The 10,818-nt window shown below is 38.3% G+C and overlaps 1 protein-coding gene across 4 annotated transcripts in view; it reads left to right on the top strand.

The window, feature by feature from the left end:
- Positions 1-1,277: 1,277 nt before the first annotated feature.
- The window catches only part of cbfa2t3 (CBFA2/RUNX1 partner transcriptional co-repressor 3), a 168,013-nt gene continuing 158,472 nt past the window's right edge, over positions 1,278-10,818 (top strand). For 2 of the 4 annotated variants that reach the window (XM_062033692.1, XM_062033690.1), the window contains exon 1: positions 1,279-2,133. In XM_062033692.1, the coding sequence (XP_061889676.1) occupies positions 1,974-2,133 (160 nt within the window). In that variant the 5' untranslated portion in view covers positions 1,279-1,973. Of the gene's footprint in view, positions 2,134-10,818 lie in introns of all 4 variants that reach the window. The other 2 variants (XM_062033691.1, XM_062033693.1) reach the window with 2 other exon arrangements.

Raw genomic sequence — 10,818 nt, 5'->3', positions numbered from 1 at the left:
TTGCAGTGTGGTTGCATCAGCTCTGCTCTTTTAATGTCTTTAATGCCATTTGTGTTCTTTGATGTTTGATGTTTCCCTCTTACACACATGCTTACGTGTGCTATGGCTATGAGTTTATTTTTCCTTGGGCCTCAGTCTGGACCCCCTCTCCAGGGGCCCAGTTTTAGACTGATTTTTTTTTTCTCACACCCCCCGTCCCCAGCGTTTCGGTAGGTTGTGAGTTCAAACCCCGGCCGAGTCATACCAAAGACTATAAAAATGGGACCCATTACCTCCCTGCTTGGCACTCAGCATCAAGGGTTGGAATTGGGAGTTGAATCACCAAAATGATTCCGGGGCGCGGCCATCGATGCTGCTCACTGCTCACCTTACCTTCCAGGGGGTGGAACAAGGGGATGGGTCAAAGGCAGAGGACAAATTTCACCACACCTAGTGTGTGTGTGACAATCATTCCTACTTTAACTTTAACTTAACTTGTAGTTATGTTACCTTGATTTTGGCTATCGTGGTATCATCTTGATGATTTTTTTGCTTATATTATACAGTAAGTGTGATATTTGAATGTGTCGTGGCAGTTGCGGATGTCACCGATGCGGCGGTTTTAGGAAACACTCCATTGCTTTTCCAAACACGTTTTGCAATGAACTGCCAACATGACCATCATCTTTTGAGTTAGAGTTCCGTGCAGCACTTGCAATTGGTTTAATGCACAATGTGCACCCTGAACTCCATTGTAAAAATGTATGTTTCTACATTTGTTGTGTTTGTCCGCCATGAGATCGGTAGGTTGTGAGTTCAAACCCCATGGGGTGAACAAGGGGATGGGTCGAACTCAAGAGGATAATTTCACCACACCTAGTGTGTGTGTGACAATCATTGGTACTTTAACTTTAACTTCAACTTTTTACCTGTTTCTCACCTTGTTTGTAAGTTGGCAGACCCGTCAGCGATCCGGTTCTGTCTCCCTGTAATGTTTGTCTGCTCTTGAATGGGATTGTGTTGAAAATCTTAATTTCCCTTTGGGGATTATTAAAGTATTTCTGATTCTGATTCTGATTTTTGCAGATGATGATAAGCAATCTCGATGTGTTCAGGAATGAGAGAAACCTGACAAAATAGGGTGTTTCTGACTATGGAACTGAGAAACATATCATTACAGGTGTGGAAAGAGGAAGCTGCAGAAGGAGGGCAACAGACAAAAATAAGGCAAGATGCTGCCGGCCGCAGTCACAGCTGGTTCCCGCAGAGGAAGCCCAGATGGAGGTTGAGGTCCTGCCGCCTGCTGCCGCTGTCTGCTGCTATCAGTGAAGCCAGCCAGGCCTCCCCAGGGATTGCACCACTGCTACACTGTGACACACCAGTGCATACTTCTCCTTTGAGCGGCAGAGTCGCGCAACGCAGTAGGAGGGTTCATACCACAGCACGGCCCCCCCTTAGATAGAGTCGTGACACTAACTGACCTGCCACCAACTCAGTCACACATACACAGACACTACAGTGCCTGCGGAGAGGAGAACCTGAAGAAATCCTAAGAACTGACAAAGCCACGGAGGAATGTGTTAAGTTCACTCTGAAGAGACTTCCGGTTGAAGGCTGGCGAGTCGTCTACATCAAAGCTAACGTCGTACTTTGAAGGGAAAAAATATATATCAAAGGAAACAAGGAATATTACTGCTGGGATCCCAATTGGCAAAGACATGAAAGGAAGACGAGGACGCAATCTTGTTTTCTCGCTTTGGAACATTACATCTTATTGCCCCTGCAAGGTATAATTCAGTGAGTTGTACTGTGAAAAAGATGGACATTTATGAGAAGCTACACGCCAGAGCTTTTCATTGTGGAACCATGCTGTAAACCGTACAGCTTTATAGAGTATTTTCTTGCCTTTGCTGCCCCGCTTGGAACTCCGTGAGTGGACAGACGGAGACCACGACGGTTCCCATCGTCGCTGTGAGGATATTCGGTTTTGGAAGATGTCTGCTAATGTCCATCTGGAGCACCAAAGGAAGGCTAACCTGAAAGCCGGACATCTGGTGCCCACTGTGACGTTGGTCAGTCGCAGAGAGTTGAGGGCTAAAGACCGTCACAGATGCCTCGATCCGAAGTCAACAGTCCACTACGGATGTAGTGAAGGTAAGAGCTTGTCTTGTCATTGTGACGATTTCACGGAACGTTAGGCAGCGCGTTGACGTGAGGGATGGAGGGTTCTTTCTGAAGTCAGATTTTGCTCATTAAGTGAGAGTGATTGATGGATAATCAGTCTGTGTGGGTTTAATGTTGCTAACCAAAAAGGACCTATTCCATCATCTTGTTCAAGGGTTTGTTGTTTATGGACGGAAGTTGGCTGGAACAACATCAAGTATAGATTTTAAATGACTTTTTATAAAGTAATTGGTCCAACATGATTCTAAGTTCCTTTGACCTTAGAACAGACTACATAATTTTACATTTAGGGGTGAAATGGTACACGTCTTAAAATGATTGACTAATGAACCTCAGACTTTTTTAGAGGTTAGAAACATACTTGTGTCTATGTCTTCTCATGGCAATTTTAGGAGCTTGTCATTATTGATTTGTTCCTAGTCCTGTCAGCACAACTGTTCCTCATTGTTAATAAGTTCTATTTAGTTCTACCTAATTCCTCTTTCATGACTGGATCATGTCAGGCTCATGTAAGCAGACGGCGTGCAGGTAGAAGTCAATTTAAAGACCAAATAATAACTAGTGCAACGTGGAAGTGCACAGGAAGCTGGGTCATTGTAAATGTTTTCTTTGCTTTCTACCAATGGCGGGCCGAGTTTCCCACTTAGGCCTTCAAGTGTGTCCGACTTCAATGATTACCTCTAAAAATACCGTAGATTATGTCACCACATGACCATTGCTGGAGAAATACTGTAGAGGAACACATTTACGAACTACCAGTGTACAAAACAGGTTATTTTCTGGCGTATGTAAAAAATCAATAAACCCGCATCAGCAATTAAAACATATCTTATGTGGTACTGTCAAAATTAAAATTGCAAAAAAACGTATTAAACGTGGAAAAAATTAAGAAATACAATTTGTAGAACCCAGTCGACGCCATATAAGCCAGTGGTAACACTCGTGGTCGGTTGATTTGAGTGGAAGTGGCGGGCATTTCCCCATTTCATCAGCCAGCTTCCGGGGTTGGCCGACATCGTCTCACAAGATGTAGTTTCTCTTTAAATATCCTTCTTGAAAATGGCCTTGCAAATATATATCTGCCCCCTAATCAACATTTTGTTCTCCTTCTTTGTGGGTTAAAAAAAAGTGAGTATCGGTGATTTCTCTGCTAGCCTGGTATGGCTACGGCGCAACACTTCCTGCTTTGGTAAATTTGAAATTGCAACTTGTGATTGGATACCCACTTTGGAATGACAAGTGAGCATCCGATCACAGTCTCGTTAACATCAGGCTACCGAGATAGGCTACTGTCAACAACTTGTGATCTGATTGGCTATCGCAACTGTCTATCAACTGTATGTGTTCTCAAATTCATCCGCTAACGGTCCCAGGTGTGGCTCTGCTGATCTGCAGTGAGTATCAAATCACAGGATGCGTAAATGTCACGTTCAACGTGAGGCCAGCTAGGAGGCCTTACTGACAACAACTTGTGATCTGATAGGCTATCGTAATCATCAATCAACTGTATGTGCCCGTTTACTTACAGTGCACAGACGCCCGCATTGTTGATTCTGAAGACCCCGGGCAGATTTCGTAATGCATGGCAACATAAGCTAGCTGAATTCTGATTGGATACAAACTCTAACCTAAAAACAACAGCACTGGAAGGAGCATAATATGACATGAAGAGAATATGAATACTTTTACATATTTAGGGAAAGTACATTAAAAAATACATTAATCTTTAATTATGATCATGATTTCTGGTTATGTTAGGCCAGCAGAGACTGCCCACCACTGCTCTCTCCTATGGATGATTAGCATTTCCCTGCTTCCGGTGCACTTCCACGTTGCACTAGTTTTGTTTTGTTATTGAATATGCTTTTACCTGCAGGCCTTATGCAGTCTCCTGCACTATGGGGTCTCTCGTCGCAAGCGACGTTTACCTGAGCCTGACAGTTGCCAAATTAAAATGGTGGTGTTTTGGGAGGGCAAAGCACAGATCAAATGGATTTCAACTCGTTTCAAAGGACGGGGCTTATTTGAGATATGAGTGTTTTTGAGTTGCAAATTTAATCCTGGAACGAAATGTGCTCGTAAAATGAGGTACTATTGCATATGTTCTTTGAGGGAAGTTGTACAAGGAGTATAAGAGGTAGTTTGTGGTGAAATGGTGTTTTTGTTTTGTTTTGTTGTCTGTCTATGCATGGTGAAATTGTATGTGTGCGATATGTATTTATTGCTAATTTTTTGGTTTTATACTACAGAAAGGGCACTGCTGAAGTGACAGCTGTTTGCATCATCTCTGTACTTTCTAAAAAAAAAGATATCTTTTGTATTCTTTGATGTTGGCCTTTGATGTTTTTTAAAGGACTTTGCGATATAATTTCCCCATTTTGCGATGAATAAAGTCTATGATATCCTCCTATCCTATCCTAATTGATGTTGAACCAAATACCAAATCTGTCCATTCCATTCCTAGTTTGAGTGGTCATTTGTCATTAAGGGGTGATGTTAAGAACCACTGGTCAAGACCAACAGCTGATTAATTAAGTGAACGATTAAGAGGCAGGTTCTCTGATTGTCCCTTGTTACGATTTAGAAGTATTTTTGGGATAATATCGGCCTGCCGATATTATCGGCCGATATATGCGTTAAAATGTCATATCGGAAATTATCGGTATCGTTTTTTTTATTATCGGTATCGTTTTTTTTTTTTTTTTTTTTAATTAAATCAACATAAAAAACACAAGATACACTTACAATTAGTGCACCAACCCAAAAAACCTCCCTCCCCCATTTACACTCATTCACACAAAAGGGTTGTTTCTTTCTGTTATTAATATTCTGGTTCCTACATTATATATCAATATATATCAATACCGTCTGCAAGGGATACAGTCCGTAAGCACACATGATTGTGCGTGCTGCTGGTCCACTAATAGTACTAACCTTTAACAGTTAATTTTACTAATTTTCATTCATTACTAGTTTCTATGTAACTGTTTTTATATTGTTGTACTTTCTTTTTTATTCAAGAAAATGTTTTTAATTTATCTTATTTTACTAATTTTTTTAAAAAGTACCTTATCTTCACCTGGTTGTCCAAATTAGGCATAATAATGTGTTAATTCCACGGCTGCATATATCGGTTGATATCGGTATCGGTTGATATCGGTATCCGTAATTAAAGAGTTGGACAATATCGGAATATCGGATATCGTCAAAAAGCCATTATCGGACATCCCTATTAAATAGTCATACTCAAAGGTTAGCCTGGAACAGTGGTTCTTAACCTGGGTTCGATCGAACCCTAGGGGTTCGGTGAGTCGGCCTCAGGGGTTCGGCGGAGGTCAAAACACACCCGACTCATCGTGTAAATACAAACTTCTCCCTATCGGCTTATTACGGATATGGCAACAGCTGACTGGTTTGCAGGTGTGTAATTTCTTGTGAGTTTATGCACTGTGTTGGTTTCGTTGTTTGAACAAGGTGATGTTCATGCACGGTTCATTTTATGCACCAGTAAAAAAACATGGTAACACTTTAGTATGGGGAACATATTCACCATTAATTAGTTGCTAATTAGCATGCAATTTAGTAACATATTGGCTATTAACTAGTCATTATTAATGCATTATTCGGCATGGCCTTATTATACCCCTAACCCTCTAACCCTGACCCTAACCCTAACCAAATAACTCTAAATTAAGTATTTGTTACTTAGAATATGTTCCCCTAGTGTCCAAATAACTCTAAATTAAGTATTTGTTACTTAGAATATGTTCCCCATACTAAAGTGTTACCAAAAACATATAACTTTGTCTTGAATTTGAAGGAAAAAAAACATTGTATTTTTCACTAAAGAAGGGTTCGGTGAATGCGCATATGAAACTGGTGGGGTTTGGTACCTCCAACAAGGTTAAGAACCACTGGCCTAGAATGTATGCTTATTGAATATTCATGCATAATAAAGATTAGTATAGAAGACAGTATGCTTACAAATGTATGAGCCTTTGTTGAACCTGTTGACTTGACACTGAACAAATGGCTAAGCAGATGTCGGGGACCTTGAACAACCTTCCAAGATGAAAGCATTGTACATTGGTACCTAAAGTTCTCTCAAGAATAAAGCATCATATGTTAGGTTTGATTCAAAGAAGAAACAATGTGTGTTAGGTTGTCTATGTGCCCACCCTTATGCAACCACCTCTCTTTTTGTTATACGATCCTATGGGTTTTAAAGCTATATAATACTGTTCAGGCATGAGAGGGGGAATACCAGCGTAATGTTCCTATGGGTTCTGGCTCGTACAGGCATAAAGGGCAATGAATTGGCAGATCAGCTGGGAAAGCAGGCACTAACGCTAGAGCAGCTCAGAGAGGTACCTCTCAGTAACCTTTTGAAAGAGTGGCAATCACATTGGGACACGAGTACAAGTGGAAGACACTTACATGTAATAGTAGGATCAGTAGGAGCGGGAAGAACTGTAAGGGGGAGCACAAATGAGGAAGGAATCATATCACGTATTCGATTAAGACAAAATAAATAAATAGGACAGGTTTATGGAATAGAGTGTAGGTATATATTAATTAATGTTAGGGAGTGAACCCTGGTTTACTCTCCAGTACAGTAGTTGGCGGTAATGCACATTTAACAATGAGTGCCTTGCCATAATTCAAGAAGAAGTGAAGTTGGTGCGTTGGTGACGTGCCTTGACGATTGGCCAGAGATCCTCTGAGAGTATAAGTGTTTTTATTGCAGCAATTAAATGTAACTGACAAGTTTATTTTTCTCTCTGATCAAACGAACACAGGCTGAGTCGAGGTCTGTGGAAGTCTGCTGCCAAACACCTTACGGCAGGGGTGTCCAAAGTGCGGCCCGGGGGCCATTTGCGGCCCGCAGCTAATTGTTTACCAGCCCGCCACACATTCTGCAAAAATTGCAAAATTGATAATATTGCAAAAATTTAAAAAAAAACATTTAAAAAAGTGGAATGAGGTGAAATCTAACAAGAAAAAGTTGCAATGTTGACACAAAGCTGCCATGCAGGCTGTTTTTTTTTCTTTTGTCTTTGTTTATTTTTATTTTATTTTTTTGCCATTGCTAAAAAGGAAAAAAGACTAAAAATCTATGTTATAATGAATTATTACTTAAAAAATATCACTTTAAAATGTTTTATGTGGAAAAAATATTGCATATATTGTGTGGTTGCCATATAAAAACATCAAAGTTTTATTCGACAAAAGAGCATAAAACAAACAAAATAATAGTTCAAACGTAAAATCGACGGATATATCTGAAGTTGATCTGGTAATTTAAGTGTTAAAAGTTAAAAAAAACTAATACAAATGTATCACTTTATGAGTGGAGGACCTTTTGGATCCCAAAAATATTTAGTAGGATTTTATTTAACTTTTCACTGTGATTACTCAAAAATATTAAAGAATTAAAATCAATGGTGTCCTGCATTATTGATCTTTTAAGGCTCTAATTACTAATACTGCATATTTCAGTTTTACTATAAAAAGCAAAGTTGTCTTGGACAGAAAAAGCATAAATCTTCTTTTTTTTTTACTTTATATCAACCTGAAGTTGATATAGAGATTTACTGTAAGCGTTAAATAAAAAAATAATAATAATTTGACTTATTTTTAACATTTTAATGACTTAAACCCTTTATGGTCCCCGGTAGCCATAAAGGTTAAAAAAAAAAAATCCATATATTTTGTAGGTGGGATCGGTGTATTAGCGGCGGACTACAGCAACACAACCAGGAGGACTTTGAGATGGATAGCAGATGCGCTAGCCGCCGACCTCACCTTGACTTCCTCCGTCTCCGGGCCGCCGACCGCATCTATGATCGGCTGACGTCTTTCGTCGCTCTGTCGATCGCTGGAACGCAGGTGAGCACGGGTGTTGATGAGCAGATGAGGGCTGGCATAGGTGGATAGCTAATGTTTTTAGCATAGCTCTGTGAGGTCCCGTTGCTAAGTTAGCTTCAATGGCGTAGTTAGCAACAGCATTGTTAAGCTTCGCCAGCCTGGAAAGCATTAACCGTGTATTTACATGTCCATAATAGTATTGTTGATTTTCTGTCTATCCTTCCAGTCAGGGGTTTATTTATTTTGTTTCTATCTGCATTTAAGCCCGATGCTATCACGTTAGCTCCGTAGCTAAAGAGCTTCGCCGATGTATTGTCGTGGAGATAAAAGTCACTGTGAATGTCCATTTCGCGTTCTCGACTCTCATTTTCAAGAGGATATAGTATCCGAGGTGGTTTAAAATACAAATCCGTGATCCACAATAGAAAAGGGAGAGAGTGTGGAATCCAATGAACCCTTGTACCTAAGTTACGGTCAGAGCGGAAAAAAAGATACGTCCTGCACTGCACTCTAGTCCTTCACTCTCACGTCCTCATCCACGAATCTTTCATCCTCGCTCAAATTAATGGGGTAATCGTCGCTTTCTCGGTCCGAATCTCTCTCGCTGCATTGAAAACAATGGGGAAATGTGAGCAGCCCTTCCTCCTGTGATGTCACGCTACTTCCGGTAGGGGCAAGGCTTTTTTTTATCAGAGACCAAAAGTTGCGAACTTTATCGTCGTCGTTCTCTATTAAATCCTTTCAGCAATATCGCGAAATGATCAAGTATGACACATGGAATGGATCTGCTATCCCCGTTTAAATAAAAAAAATTCATTTCAGTAGGCCATACTTGCCAACCCTCCCGTTTTTAGCGGGAGACTCCCGGTATTCAGCGCCTCTCCCGATAACCTCCCGGCAGAAATTTTCTCCCGACAAACTCCCGGTATTCAGCCGGAGCTGGAGGCCACGCCCCCTCCAGCTCAATGCGGACCTGAGTGGGGACCGCCTGTTCTCACGTCCGCTTTCCCACAATATAAACAGCTTGCCTGCCCGATGACGTCATAACTGTAGAAGGATCGAGGGCGAGTTCTTGGTTTCTTATGTGGGTTTATTGTTAGGCAGTTTCATTAACGTCCTCCCAGCGCGGTAACAACACACAACAACAGCAGTCACGTTTAGTCTACCGTAAAGCAGTTCTTCTGCCGTAAACAGCAATGTTGTGACACTCTTAAACAGGACAATACTGCCATCTACTGGATAGCCTACAGAACACTGAAATTGAAGTTTTTTATTTTATTTATATGTTTAATAAAATAAATATATATATATATATATATATATATATATATATATATATAGCTAGAATTCACTGAAAGTCAAGTATTTCATATATATATATATATATATATATATATATATATATATATATATATATATATATATATATATATATATATATTCAGTGAATTCTAGCTATATATATATATATATATTTATTTTATTAAACATATAAATAAAATAAAAAACTTGAATTTCAGTGTTCTGTAGGCTATCCAGTAGATGGCAGTATTGTCCTGTTTAAGAGAGTCACAACATTGCTGTTTACGGCAGAAGAACTGCTTTACGGTAGACTAAACGTGACTGCTGTTGTTGTGTGTTCTTACCGCGCTGGGGATAAACATATAAATAAAATAAAAAACTTGAATTTCAGTGTTCTGTAGGCTATCCAGTAGATGGCAGTATTGTCCTGTTTATATATATATATATATGTATATATATATATATATATATATATATATATATATATATATATATATATATATATAATATATATATATATATATATATATATATATATAAATATGTATATATATATATAAATATATATATATATATATATATATATATATATATATATATATATATATATATATATATATATATATATATATATATATTATATATATATATATATATATATATATATATGAAATACTTGACTTTCAGTGAATTCTAGCTATATATATATATATATATATATATATTTATTTTATTAAACATATAAATAAAATAAAAAACTTGAATTTCAGTTTATATATATATTATATATATATATATATATGAAATACTTGACTTTCAGTTAATTCTAGCTATATATATATATATATATATATTTATTTTATTAAACATATAAATAAAATAAAAAACTTGAATTTCAGTGTTATATATATATATATATATATATATATATATATATATATATATATATACATATGAAATACTTGACTTTCAGTGAATTCTAGCTATATATATATATATATTTTATTAAACATATAAATAAAATAAAATACTTGAGTTGGTGAATTCTAGCTTAAATATATTCCCCTCTTAACCACACCCCCCACCCCCCACCTCCCGGTATCGGAGGTCTCAAGGTTGGCAAGTATGCAGCAGGCCTTTAAATGTTTCCGTGTGCGGCCCTCAGTGGAAAAAGTTTGGACACCCCTGCCTTACGGAGTCAAAAACACTGTTGCGCTCCAAGTTCTAAATCGGGTAAGATGGAACTTACACGGACTACTTTGCAAAGTGGCAGAAAGGAAGGCGGGTAAATAAAACAACTAATTGATTCTTAAAGAAACAAAGTAACGCCTTGAAGTAAAAAAAACGACAGTCGCTTTAAATCAGCGGAGGGTTCGAGTTGAGAGAGCTGCCATTAGATTCAGATATGAAAATGCTAATTTTATAGAGTGAATATGTAGAAAACTCTAAGCCAGATAGAGGACTAATACCCAGTGTAGTGAATTA

This window comes from Entelurus aequoreus, linkage group LG02 (genome assembly GCF_033978785.1).
Source record: "Entelurus aequoreus isolate RoL-2023_Sb linkage group LG02, RoL_Eaeq_v1.1, whole genome shotgun sequence".
Taxonomy (NCBI): Eukaryota; Metazoa; Chordata; class Actinopteri; order Syngnathiformes; family Syngnathidae; genus Entelurus; species Entelurus aequoreus.
This window is presented reverse-complemented; position numbering and strand designations above follow the sequence as displayed.